Source organism: Trichechus manatus, unplaced genomic scaffold (assembly GCF_000243295.1).
Source record: "Trichechus manatus latirostris isolate Lorelei unplaced genomic scaffold, TriManLat1.0 scaffold00014, whole genome shotgun sequence".
NCBI classification, from domain to species: Eukaryota; Metazoa; Chordata; class Mammalia; order Sirenia; family Trichechidae; genus Trichechus; species Trichechus manatus.
The window spans coordinates 1,991,879-2,005,993 of NW_004443950.1; the positions used below are offsets into that span (position 1 = coordinate 1,991,879).

General features: G+C 51.9%; 1 protein-coding gene across 1 annotated transcript; it reads right to left on the minus strand.

Annotated features, from left to right (window-relative positions):
• Positions 1-1,070: 1,070 nt before the first annotated feature.
• CES3 (carboxylesterase 3) lies at positions 1,071-12,194 on the minus strand. The gene is given in 14 exon segments (XM_023726775.1): positions 1,071-1,266; positions 1,371-1,449; positions 1,598-1,747; positions 2,431-2,578; positions 3,193-3,273; positions 7,760-7,906; positions 8,278-8,385; positions 9,988-10,092; positions 10,204-10,357; positions 10,889-11,001; positions 11,152-11,258; positions 11,261-11,310; positions 11,417-11,621; positions 12,185-12,194. Coding segments are annotated over 14 exon segments (1,653 nt in total).
• Between the last annotated feature and the right edge of the window lie 1,921 nt (positions 12,195-14,115).

Consider the following 14,115-nt stretch of genomic DNA (forward strand, 5'->3'; position numbering starts at 1 on the left):
TCCAGATGTTTCAAGGGAACAGTGCATTGATCCTCAAAAGAAGAAATGCTTGTCCCCACTCTGAAAACCTTTTGTAGCCTGAGTGCGTAGGCCCTTCTTTTCTCTGTGACAACAACCTGACTGATGCACTAGTCCAGACATCTTCTCCCACCTGCACTCCTGTGTCCTGGTGTGCACTCTGGGAATGTGCTAAGCTACCCCAGAAGTTGGCCCCTCCCAGCTGGCAGGAAAGGGAAGAGGCCAGTTAAGCCCTGAAGTGTTAAGGCACTAGGGCTGGGAAGCTCATAGCCTAGGTCCTAAGGGCTATGTCTGGTGAGTGTGGCCCTGCTGGATTCTGCTCTGTCTTGTGGAGGTCCAAGGCTGGGCAGAACAGAGAAGGAGACTTGTGGGCCTATGACCCTCGCCCATCCCTAGTCTAAGGTCTCTGGGAGCTGAGCTCTGTTCTAGACTGGAACCCCCTGATGCTCCAGGACTCCCTGAACCCTCTGCCTTCAGAGTCCACCATTCAGGCTTTGATACCTGAAAGGCCTGGGTGTTCAAGTCCAGCAGCCACCATTCACATACTCTGTCTGTCTTTCACTCACTCACCAAACATGCCCTGACTCCAGGTCTTGCCCAGTCCTGGTGTGGATGACACAGAGTAGGGTCACCCTGATTCCCACTCTCAGAGAGCTCCTCAGAGTCAGAGAGAGACACAGACACAGACAGTGCTAGTCTAGGGTAGTCTGTGCTATAATAAACACAGACTTGGGACCAGGCAGCCCAGAGAAGGCAGAGAAGGCTTCCCGGAGGAGGGGATGCTTAAGGAGAGCCTGAAAATGAGCTTGAACTTGTCATGAAACAAGTGGGAAAGGCACTCCAGAGAGAGGGAGGAGCTTGTGCAAAGGCCTAGGGGTGGAAAGCAGCCTGGTGACATTTGAACAGAGAATACAACATCAGTCTTGGAGGGGCTGATGCTTAAGGGACATGACCCTGTAGCAGCCTGGATTGACGTCTCCAGAAGGAGAATGTCTTGCTGAGACTCTGCCACCCTTTCCGATGGCCCCAGCCAAGCAGGCCCAGGCCCTGTCTCAGAGCTCCTCCTGGGCCTTCCTGCCCTTCTGCTTCTGCTGCCACTGTCGGATCTTAGTGGGGAGTGTCTCTGCCCAGAACTTCATCTGGGCTTCCCTTAGCTTCTGGCCGACCCATGGCACTGGGCTGACCTCCAGGTATTGCTCCAATTGGTTGAAGAGGGGCCAGTAAGGCAGCCCCTCACCATTGGGGTCCCTGGAAGGGAAGAATGAATGAGGGCCAAGGTCTCCTGTGAGGTCCCCCTTGTGGCAGACCCTGAGTGACCCAGGTATAAGGCCAGTTATGTCACTCACTCTTACCCTGTCCTAGCGAATTGTGTCCACTGGGCCATTATGGTAAGTCTCAGATACTTTTCCTCCTCTGTGGCCTCTGGAAAGGCTGGTGGGAGGGACAGACCTGTATCAGCATCAGGTGGGGCCTGGAGGGCATCGAGGGGTCCCCACTGCTGACCCAGGACCTCTGTTCCTATAAGCCCCGCCCCTAGTCTTGGAGCCTGGCAACTTAGGGGTCACATGTCTGTCCTCACCCAGGAGGGAGCTCTCATCCTTGAGGAAGGGGCCCCCAAACATGAAGGCCAACTCAGCCCCATGGTCAGCTCTCACCCAGTCTGGCTTGATTTTCACAAAAGAACTGGGTCGATGATGGAACTCATAGAAAAAGATGGGGACCCCAAAATTTGCAAAGAAGAAGGCAGGATCAGAGTTAGGTGCCCACAGCATAATCGGGCCAATCAAGACAGGCCAGATAGGACAGGCCCATAGTACCAACACCAATAATGATGATGATGATAGTGACCAAATGATTAGCAGCGAACATTTATTGAGCACTCACTAGGTGTTAGGCACTGTGCTATGTGCTTTATGTGGATAATCTATTTAATGCTCATAACAGTCTCATAGCTTAGATTCTGTTATTATCCCCATCTGACAAATGAAGAAACTGAGGCCCAGAGGGGTTAGGTATCTTGCCCAAACCACACAGTTAGGAACTTGAGCTATTCTAGGGCTGTCAGGGATTATTCACCAGGCTGGGAGGAAGCACGACTTCTCCCAGGAGAAGTGCCAAAAGATGAAGGAATTGTTCATCTATGAATCCCTGGGAATTGGTGAGGGGCCTGCTAGGTGACCTGTGACAAGTCACTGTACCACTCTGAAACTTGTTTTTCTCTTCTTCAAAGTGCCCTGACACGGTCACCTCCAATACTGCAATGGTACATCCCAGTGAGGAAGCAGGGTGTTGGTGTGGGGTATCAGGCAGTATCAGGGAGACCCTCCACCCTATCACAGCCATGTCACCCGTGATACCCAGATCCTGGGCTAGAGGGGGAGGGATGGGGCAGATGGACAGGGCTAGACTCACCTCAGAGGTTTCTTGAGAAGTTCAAGGTGGGAAAGTTGAAGCAAATGTCGCTCATCAAGTCCAGAAGGGCATCGCACTTAGTCCATGGGTCTGATGTGTTGCCTAGGTATTCATCTATGACAGTGAGCCACAGCTCAGGGGGTAGGTCCTAGGGCAGGATGCCAGGCTCAGGCCTGCTCAGGTCCCATGGCTGTGACAGACTCTACCAAGAAGCCCCAAACCCTCCTGCCTGGCCTCTGGCCTTCATGTCACAGGGGGCAGCCAGCTGCCTCCCTGTTTCTCTGGAGGTTCTAGATGGAGCCTGGACAAGATGAGTTCATGTTTGGAGTCAAATCTCGGCTCTATGACCATTACTTGGGCTCTGGGGTCAGACAAAGCTGGCTCGAGCCCTGCCTTTGCGCCTTACCCCCCACCCCCCACCCCTTGAGACCTGTAAAATGAGGATAATGAAAGTTCTTGCTACAAAGGATTGCCATGAGGACTGAAGGAGATAAATGCCTGTCCTAGTGCTCAGCACAGTGACTGGCACATAGTATGTGCTCGTTAAGAGACAGCCTCTATGATGACAATGATGATGATGATAATTTTCCTTTGAGAACCACATTGACTCATGTCCAAAGGGATTCCTAGGTGGAACTAAAATTCAACAGTTGGACCAAGGATTTGGTGATAGGTGAGCAGCTGTGGATGTTGGAGGGTAGGGACAGAGACTGTGCTGGGAGGGACACCCACTGCCCTCCTCCTTCTTGCCTCTTGTCTCACCAGTACGGTCATTGTTGGCCTCAAAAAAGTCAGTATGTTCTCTTGGCTCGTCTGCTCGATCTGGTCCAGAATACCCCAGCCCTGCAGGGACACCAAGTCTCTCTCAGTGCAATCTGACGACTGTCCCCCATGCCCAGCTCCAGGCAAGTGAGCACGCACAGCCCTGTGCCCCAATTCAAGCATGGCCAAACCCTTGAGTCAACAGAACCACAAAGATAAACCTCAACCGAGTGGGGAAACAGCACTGAATACAACAGACAAGTGATTACCGTGAAGAGAGAGAGAGGATTTGTTCCACATTTTCATATAATAACATCAAGACTCCCCAAACCAAGCACGCAGGGGCTAAGGGAAAGTTGAAAACATTAAACATTTTTATATAACAGTTTTAAGAGGACAGACTCCGGAGCCTGACTGCCTTGAGTTCAAATCCCAGCTCTGACACTTACTAAGTGTTTAACCTGGGACAAGTTACTTAAACTTTCCATGCCTCAGTTTCCTAATCTGTAAAAGGGGAATGAGAATAACCTGCCTCGCAGGATTGTTGTGAGGACTAAGTGAGTGAAGACATCTGAAGGCCCTGACATAGAGTAAGCACTGTTGAAATATAAGCGATTAAAGTTAATTACATTATTACTAGGCTCTTTGTTAATTTTTGTGAGAACATGAACAGAAAATGAGCGAGCACAAAGAGTACATACTCAAAGGAAGGTGTTAATCTCCACCAGGAGTTGAAGAATTAAATGTAATCCACAGGAGTTAAAGTGGCAAAACTAAAAAAGGATGGTCTACTTAGGTGAAGGGAAGGACAACACACCGGACAGGGGAAGTCAGCACCACTGGACTAAACCAAAAGCTAAGAAGTTTCCTAAATACAGCCAAACACTTCGAGTGACAGAATAGCAGGGGCAGGGGTCTGGGGACCATGGTTTCAGCGGACATCTAGGTCAATTGGCATAACAGAGTTTATTAAGAAAATGTTCTGCATCCCATTTTGGTGAGTGGTGTCTGGAGTCTTAAAAGTTAGGGAGCAGCCATCTAAGATGCATCAGTTGGTCCCAACCCACCTGGAGCAAAGGAGAATGAAGAACACCAAAGACGCAAGGAAAATATTAGCCCAAGAGACAGAAATGGCCACATAAACCAGAGACTCCATCAGCCTGAGACCAGAAGAACTAGATGGTGCCTGACTACCACCAATGACGGCCCTAACAGGGAATACAACAGAGAGTCCCCTGATGGAGCAGGAGAAAAGTGGGGTGCAGAACTCAAATTCTAGTAAAAGACCAGACTTAATTGTCTGACTGAGACTGGAGGGACCCCAGAAGACATAGCCCTCGAACTCTCTGTTAGCCCAGAACTGAAAACATTCCCAAAGCCAACTCTTCAAACATAGATTAGACTGGACTATAAGACATAAAATGATACTTATGAAGAGGGTGCTTCCTAGCTGAAGTAGATACATGAGACTAAATGGGTTGCTCCTGTCCGGAGGCGAGATGAGAAGGCAAAAAGGCACAGGAGCTGGTTGAATGGACATGGGAAATCCAGGGAGAAAAGAAGGAGTGTGCTGTCGCATTATAGGAAGAGCAACTAGGGTCACATAACAATGTGTGTATAAATTTTTGTATGAGAAACTAACTCGAACTGTAAACTTTCTCTTAAAGCACAATTTAAAAAAAAATGATGGTCCACAAGATCAATATACAAGCATCAATTGTGTTTCTATACACAATAGCCAAAAAGTGGATCCGCTAATGAATGGATAAGCAAAATGTGGTATATCCATGCAATGGAATATTATCTAGCTATAAAAAGGAATGGAATACTAATATATGCTACAACATAAATGAACGTTGAAAATACCTTGTCAGGTGAAAGAAGTCAGACACAGAAAGCTACATATTGTATGATTTCATTCATATGAAATGTTGAGAATAGACAAATCCATAGAGAGAGAAAGTAGATTAGTGGAACTCAGGGGCTAGGAAGAGGGAGGAAAAGGGAGTGAATGCTAATGGGTACATGGCTTCTTTCTGTGGTGATAAAAATATTCTGGAATTAGATAGTGATTAATAGGAGGCGTAGGCAGTTTGAGATTGGCTGCTAACCTAAAGATTGGCAGTTCGAACCCACCCAGAAGTTCCGTGGAAGAAAGGCCTGGTGAACTGCTTCCATAAAGACTGTAGCCAAGAAAACTCTATTGAACAGTTCTACTCTGTAATACTTGGGGTGACCATGAGTCGAGGGCTGACTCGACAGCAGCTAAAAACAATAAAAATAGTTGCACAACTTTGTGAATATACTAAAAAAGCACTAAATCGTACACTTTAAAAGTGTGTATTTTATGGTATGTGAATTATATCTTAATAAAACTGATATCTAAAAAAAGATGGTTTACAAATGCTGATAAGATTGTATTGAAATCTGTAGACTTATGTTGCTGGCAGTAGTTAAGTGGGCACAGCATTTTCAGAACATGCTAAGGTCACATATGAGCAGTGGAGAGGTCTCCATAAGGAGTATGAGTTACTTGCCATGGCAAAAACTTCCACCACAGGTATTTAGCAAACTCAACATCTAATACCAAAAACCAAACCTGTTGCTGTCGAGTTGATTCTGATTCATAGAGACTGTGTAGGATAGAGTAGAACTGCCCATAGGGTTTCCAAGGCTGTGAGTCTTTACTTTCTCCTGCAGAGCAGCTGGTGGGTTCAAACTGCCGACCTTTTGGTTAGCTACCAAGTGTTTTATCCACTGTACTATCAGGGCTCTTTACTCAGCATCTAGTTGGCTAAAAGTGTAAAGATGTGCTCATGTGGATAGCAAGGAGAGTGCAGGGCACGCCAGCACCAGTGTTGAGGCAAGCAGTCCTCTGAGCCTCTCAATTCCTGGGAAACATCCTTGGCTACAAGTCCTAGGCACCTTCCCCCCCCCCCCCGGTATTTTTGTTTTTATTTTAAAAAGTTCACACAGCTTCCCCACCTCTATCACAGCACTTATTTTGGTGACTCCATCCCTAAGCCCCCTGAGTGACAGGTCAGATGGTCAGGACAGGAGGCAGCCATAGCTTCCCACCCACCCCTTTTGGCCCCACCAGTAGAGCTGGGCCAGCACACTCTCGTCCCAGGCCGAGGCCAACTCTGACCGATGGTGGCTGCAGTGGGGCAACTGGAGGGGACATGCGCAGATGGAGGATTGTGGCAGGAACAGGGCTAGGAAGCACCTGTGCCCTAGTGGCACTGATAAGGAACCAGGAAGCAGGACAGATGGAGCAGGTGTGGCAGGGTGTCTACATGTCAAACATGTGATGGATGGGCCTGGGGAGCTCCATGCCAGGCTAGGGCAGGGCCATGCCCATTTGTCACAGCTTGAGGTGACCCTGTGCCCAGCTCCAGGAGCCACGGCCTCCAGGCCCATCTGTATGTGCAGAGCAGGATGGGAGGGAGTTGCACCCACCTCCCTCCCATCCCCAAAATAATGTATATATATGTATGTTGATATATAATATAGAGGTACGTACACCTGTACAGAAAATTTTTGCAAGGAGAGTGCAGGGAACACCGGCACCAGTGTTGAGGCAAGCAGTCCTCTGAGCCACCCAATTCCTGAGAAACATCCTTGGTTATAAGTCCTGAGCACAGCATTCCACACCAGGAAGGTTTTCCCAGGTCTGGAGAGCCAGCCACAATGGCTCTCCCTCACTTCCACTGGCAGCTCTAACAGTGTGGAGCAAGGTGCCTGCCAGAGTGTCTGGGGCATCGTTTTGCCCTAATATATCTCTGCCACTAAGCATGCACACATACACACACACCTGACCTAGAAACTTCTTCATCTGTGAGTGTCAAGATTGTAGTCTCTCTACAGCAAGCATCCGGATGCCCTCCTGGGGATTGATTCCAAAAGAATAAGTCACAGAGGACAAAAACTGTGGACATGAAGATGTCCACTGCACTGTTAGCTTCAGTGCTAAAAACTAGAAGCTGCCATAATGCCCCCTGATGAAGGAACATTGTGATCGGACCCTCCCTTTGTGGAAGGGCCTGCAGTCATTAAAGGTGATCACTGATCGCTATGGGCAGAAGCAGCAGAAGGTGATGACGGAGTGCTCAGGAGGAAAGCATTATTGTGACATTCAGTGTGGATTGACCTGTGCACCTGGCAGGGACTGGAAGGTGCTTGAGTCGTGTGGTCCCCCAGTGACCTTGATGTCTTAATCCTGAGAGGCATTTTGTCTCTCAGGCACAGAGTCACACTAACCAGCTTCATAGAGCCTGATGTATAAACCAGATACCAAGGCTGGAATATGCTGCAGACGAGCACTGCCTGGAAGGCTGCCTTGTGCAAAAGCTTGGTCCCCAAGAAGGAAGAACTTGCTTTGTGAAAATGAAGCCCTAGCTGGGTAATCTTGAGCAAGTCCCTTAAACCTCCCTGAGTCTTGGCTTTTGACTTTCTCAACTATCAAATGGGGATAACAGAGTGCCCAGTTTACAGGTTGTGGTGATGATATTGGGGTGACAGACGACTGACCAAGGCAGGGTCTTGAAGGGCACAGGGGCCAGAGGACATTCATCTGGGGGATGACCCAGCTCATCTCGTGATTGGTGATGCCCACAAGGAAGGGCACAGGGTGGAACTGCCTCTCTTTCAAGAGCTCTTGGGGGCTCTTGGGAAAGAAGGTGCTATCAGTGGTATAGAGCATGATTTTAATTTTCTGCAGGAGAAAGCAAGGCAGGGGGCCACCCAGTCAGGCCCAAGCCTCAAAGGATGGGACTCCAGGGGCCACCTGGCTGCATGCCTGAGCTGCTGAGAGAGAACATGAGTGGATGCAGTCCACCAGGGTTAGGGGGCCCAGGCGGCATCGGGAGAGCAGGCAACTGGTGCTTGCAAATAGACCTCTTCTCTAGAAAACAGGCCCTGCTCTCAGGGCTGGGCATGGCCCTCCATTTAGGCCTCAGGACTAGCTGGGCTCTCAGCTCCTTCCCCTCACTCCAGACCCCTGACTGCCCCTCTGCACCCATAGGAGCTAGACAGGACCCCCCTCTGTGCCATTGCCAACCACTGTCCCCAAAGAGGCAGGCACACCTGGCGGGACTCCTTGGTAAGGATCATCTCTTCACCTGTCTTCTGTCGAAGGCACTGCAGCATCTCAGCTGTGGAGTTGGAGCTGCAGGCCAAGGAGTCTGCGAAGTCCTGGGGACAGCCAAAAGCATCTTGCCTCCTTTGTGGCCATCCCCCCCTCCCCACCTCCCACCCTCTGGCTCCCACAGAGAGGGGCGCATCTGTAGGTGAGCTGGGATGCTGATGCCAAAGATCACTGCCCACCAGCGTGGGTGGTCCCCAGCCACTTTGTGTGTCCCCCATTATGTTGTGCTGTCATTATCTGTGTGTGTGACCAGATCCCCTTTGCCCCTCTGAGAACAGTGTCATCATCTAGTTAACTGTGTCCCCAGAGCCAGAGGCATCAGTAAAGTTTTGCAGAGTAAACAAGGAAATGAGATTGGACTTGAAGAGGGAGGGACTCCAGCAGCATGGGCCAAGGTCTGGGGGAGATGGTGGTGATACTGAAGTTGGGGCAAGGTCAAGGGTCAGGGAGCTGGGGGGAGGTGAGGCTGGAGGGTAGCTTCAGGCCAACTCATAGGCCATGAAAGCCAGGCTGGGGGATGTGGCCACTGGCAGGAACTCTGGGAGTATTTGGTAAAGGAGTGAATGGTTGAGCTGTGTTTTCCTTAGGACATGGAGAGCCAGGGAAGGACCTAAAGTCTGCGGATGGGAAAACCCTCTCAGCCATGGTGAGGGGATATTTGGGGAAGCTGGGAGGCTGATGCTGTTTTCCAGACAAGAGGCAATTTGCCCATGCTGAGGCCTCGTGTTCCTGAATCACCTTGCACCCAGGGGATAAAGATGCCCAGCCCATTCCTCCACCTTGGCTGAGGTCTCGGGCCAGGTGAGGGCACTGAGGCCATGAGAGCCAGTCTCCCAAATCCCGCTTACCACCACCCCCTTTGCCTCAGCCCATGGCACTACTCCCACCCCATCCGCTTTTCTCTTGCCTGAACTCTGCCTCTTCCCTGGCTTTGAGGCCTCTAGCATTGCTCCCTCCAAGGCACCTTCCACTCCAAGGCCCCGGTGAGCTTCTGAGAAGTTAGCTCAGACAGACCATCGCCCTGCCTCTCCTTGCCCTCCAGAGAAAGTCCAGATTCCCAGGCAAGGCACACCACGTCCCTGAAATCCCCCCTACTTTTCCAGCCCCTTCACTTCCTGCTCTGTCCCCTAGCAAGCTCCATTCCCTCCTAGATGGCTTGCTGCTTCCAGGACCTGTCACCTTGTCTCACATCTCCAGACTTTGCAGAGGCCGTTTACAACCAGAGGCCCTTTGTGCCCCACCCCTCCCCCACCCCCACGTCTACCCTTCCAAGGCCTTACAATGGGGTTCTAGACTGGGGCTCGAGAATGTGAATGGAGATCTCTCAGGCAGCAGGGTGGCTGGGGCCTCCTCCCTCAAGCTGCCTGGGGCAGAGAAGGCTGCTCCCTGAGGCCCCACCTTGGGGAAGATGGTGCTCAGTGGTGGCCTCCTCCAGGAAGCCATCCCTAGCTGCTCCTCACCCCTGCTCTCCGCCACCCCCACACACACTGGTTGTTTCATCTGAGCTCTCAAAGTCCCATAGTGGGTATGTTTCCTTCATCCTAGTGGGTCTGTCTCTGTTAACAGGGAGTCCCTCAGGGACCCCAGGGCGAGCACAGGGTGGAATGGGATGGGTACTGGCAGGGTGAGAGAGCAAAGAAGACTCAGACCTGAGCCAGGGACAATGAGTCAGAATCCAGGATTCCTGGGAATGTGATGATTCCACTCTGTGCTATGGCTCTGTGGAAAAGCCCCGCAGCCAACAGGGACAGAACCTGGTGCAGCAGAGAGAATAGACACTGTTAGAGGAGGGCAGGGAAGCTGGGAAGTCTGGGGCCATAGGAGCCCTCCCAGCCACCCACCACGAGCCCTGAGTGTGGACTCACCAGAGCAGAAACAATGAGGCTACCTGCAGACTCCCCAAAGACGGTGATACAGTTGGGGTTGCCCCCGAAAGGGGTGATGTTTCCCTGCACCCAGTGCAGAGCAGCCACCACATCTAGGAAAGCCCAGTTGCCTGGCCCATGCCTGGCCCCAGTGCTGCCAGCAAGGTAGGGGAATGATTAGCACAGGCTAATGCCTCTGGCAGATTCTCTTCTGCGTTTGCAGGTTTGCTTTGGACCAGCCACCAGGATGTTGGACTCTCTTCTGCTCGCACAGTCTGGCCTGGCTGTGAGCCATGCTAGGTGTACACATGCCAGGCAAGTCGTGTGGGCAGGCCCAGCTGGGCAGCTAGCCAAGGCTGCTCTCAAGTGTCTGCCAGAGCCTACTGCTGTCTATCTTCACACCACACTGTGACCCTGACTCCAGTTCAGGAGCCAACACCCTTTGCCCAAGGGACCAAGTTCATTATCAACTCTGGTTTTGGCTGGGCTCCTTCACCAGGATGTGGCTTCAGAGAACACCCTTCTGCCCAGGCAGCATGAGGGAGAGGGCCCTAGGACCCAGCCACCCTCCCTGCCTGAGAGATCCCCATTCAGGCTCTGGGCCCCCACCCTAGATCCTTGAGGCCTCTGTGATCCAGCTTCTCCTCTGTGGAGTCCATGCCCTACTCCAGGCCTGCCGTCTCACCTGAGGTACTGGATTGTGACCACTACTACATCCCCAAAGGCAGCCAGGGCTGACCCGTCCTGGGAAGTGGCTGCACCAACCATCATCGAGCCCCCATGCATCCACACCATGACCTGCAGAGATGGCCATGGGACTGTGACCCCAGATCCTAGGACTCTAGCTGCCCATCCACCAGCCCAGGGCATTGTCAGGAGCTCTGGGTCAGGTTGGGAACAGGGATGGAGAGGGGACAGGCTGGGCAGGATAGAGCTGGGTGGGTTGACAGGGCCCTCTGGGCTTCGCAGCGGCCTCCCAGCCCCTGTTGTGGCCCCAGCTGGGCTGTAGATGTTGAGGATCAGGCAGTCCTCTGAAATAGAGAAAACCCTCAAATCCCATTCAGCAGAAACCTGAAGTTGTTCATTCTCTTCACTTCCTGCAGGCACCTGCCATTAGACTATGAACCCAAGGGCCAGCCAGTCAGCCCCTCCAGCCCCAGCAGCTGGACTCCTGCCAACCGGCCTGCTTGCCCACTCCTGCCAGGTTACTCACATTGGGGGGGCTGTGCTGGCATCCCGCACACGCTCCCAGGACTGTGCTGGGCACGGGGCTGAGAACTGGCCGGGCCCTTGTGGTGCCTGGGCAAACGGGATGCCCAGAAAGACATTCACACGGCGGTCTGTGCCCTTCACGCCCACCTGCAGGCCTCACACACGACCCAGGGCAGTGTCCACTTCAGGATGAGCAACTCCAGGTTCTGAGGGCAGAGCAGAGGGGCCAGGGGTAAGTCTGCAGCTTCCATGGTTGGGGAGGGGTGGCAGATGGACTCACACAGTGAAGGATGCTTTTAGACTCACTCAGTACTCACTCTCTGAGTGCCTATTGTGTCAGGCCCTATTCTATTCCTGCCCAGCAGCCCTATGAGATGAGTCCCATGATTACCCTGGACTCCTTCCTCGCTGGCTTGCCATCACTGCCACTCCCCTGCAGCCAAACTTAGGACCAAAGTGAAGGAACCAGACTCTCCTGGAACCCATGGACCTGCTGTGTGGCCTTGGGCCAGCCACTGTCCCTCTCTGAACCTCAGATTACTCATCTGCTAGATAGGTACAATCCTGGCAGGGCTGCTCTGGGGATCAAACAAGGTGGCAAGGGCAAAGCCCCCACCCAGAGGATGCACCACCCCTGGCATCCCTCCGAACTGAGGAGCCCTTCCCTGAGTAGGCTGCCCACCCCTCCCTACCACTCTCCTGCCCCTCTCCCCAAGTCCTCCCACCAACCAGAAGCTCCCAGCCTGCAGGCCCGGCAGGTGTGTCTTACCAGCAGCCATGGCAGGAAATGCCAGGAGTAGACAGGCTGCCCAGATCTGGACCTTGGTCCCAACTCTTACCATTGTCCCCATGTTCCTCGCTCCTAGCTAGCTGTAAGCAGAAGTGGCAGGTGGAGTGAGATCTCTGCCCTTCAGCCCCACTGAGCTCTAGAGGGAAATGATGTGAAAGCCTGGTCCGCCTACCTGGCTAGAGGCCAGCCCCAGGGCCCACCTCCTCTGCCAGACTGACTCCGGAGGGAGGCGGGAGCTGGGAGTGCCCTGCAGAGGCCTGGATGATGTAACAGCCCATGTACAAGAAGAAGCCTGGCCTTTGGAGTGCTATAGCCCCGGGTTCAAATCCCAGCTGTTCTCATGACTTCCATGAGACTGTTTACACTCACCACAAGATGCCCATATCACAGACCTGAGCCAGGGGTGGCCAATAACCCTGGGGTGCCGCTCTGAGTGAGTCAACAGGCCTGGGGTGGGGGTGCCTGAGCCCCCATGCAAGGGGAGGGGAACTGAAAATGATGCTGTTAGAGAGGCTCAGGGCTTTGGGCCGGAGCAGCTCCGCAACAGGGCTCTGGGACCAAGGATACTCAGGCTGTATGTTGGGGGTGACTGGGCACCCCATTTCCTTGAGGGACCCTCAAGTGATGGGCCAGAAGCAGGGCACTGTCCTCTAGTGGCCCTAAGATCTCCTGGTGTTGTCAGGTGGAAACCCCAGGTTCTCCTTGGCATGACTCGTCTCAGCCAATAAACGAGAGACCGAGGTGGTGGAGTGGAAAAAACAAAAAAAACAGGGCTTCCTGGCAACATGGCACTATAGTCAGAAGCACCACGCTGTCCCTCCGCAGCAAAGATCAGAAAAACAAAGTCAAACAGAGTCACATGTCAATCCTGAAACCCTAAGCATCAAATGAAGAGATGAAGAACTCAGCCAAGCACTGAATGGAATAAGAAGCTGACCAAGAACAGAGAGCAAGGAGAGATACATGCAGAGGTCCCTATCAGCTACTGCAGCACAGATCCGCCATCTTGGACTCCTATCGGAGATCAGTGAACAGGGGGTATGAGAAAGCAGCTTCATGGCGCCTCCAGCAGGAGACAGAACAACCGGTAACCAGCAATATATGCTTTCCCACCCCCCACCCTTCTTCACTCCCACTTAGCTGCCTCTGCTTCCTGCAACCACAGTCTCTTGGCCAGGAAGCAACAACTGTGTCACTTGGATTCCACCCACCCGCCCTGGCCAGCTCCCTGAGTGCCTTTTGTTTGTTGCTGGTGTTGCTTTTTTCCGCTTCTCTAGATTTCTTCCTAACCTCTCACCGCTTCCCCCTCCCTTCTCTCAAATATGAGGCTCCGTGCGCCATCTTTGCTTCTTCCTGAAAGGCTGCAAAACACTGCTCGTCTGTGAAACTGCTTCCTGGCCCGTGCCGCCACACTGGTGGGACACCCAGGGCTTTTTTGCATGTTTGTTTGTTTGCTCTGATTCATTCTGTCTTGATTTGTTTGTTTGTTTTCTTTTTGTTTTCTCTGATTGGGAGCCCTTCTAGCCGGGCAGTACTACGCAGCTTGGAAGCTACTCCCTTACTCTGCACAGATGCACAGGGACGTCCCTGGGGACATTTCTTTTTTCTTGTTTTTTTGTTTGGTTTTTTTGTTTGTTTGTTTCTGGGTTTTTTTGTGTTTCTTTGTTTTGTTTTCTTCTCTCTTACTCGCTTTTTGTCTTTGTTTCCAGTTTCTCAATTAATTCATTTTTTTCTTTTATCCTTTTCCTTTTTTTTTTTTCATTTTTGTTTTTCCCCATTTTTCAGTCTCTCGTTTCTCCACTCCAATAGCAAGCTCCCTTAGCACTCTTCTTTGTTTGTGTGTATGTTTTTGGCCCCTGTTCCTCTCTCCTGTCTCTCTTCTTTCCCATACCCATCTTAGCTCCACACAT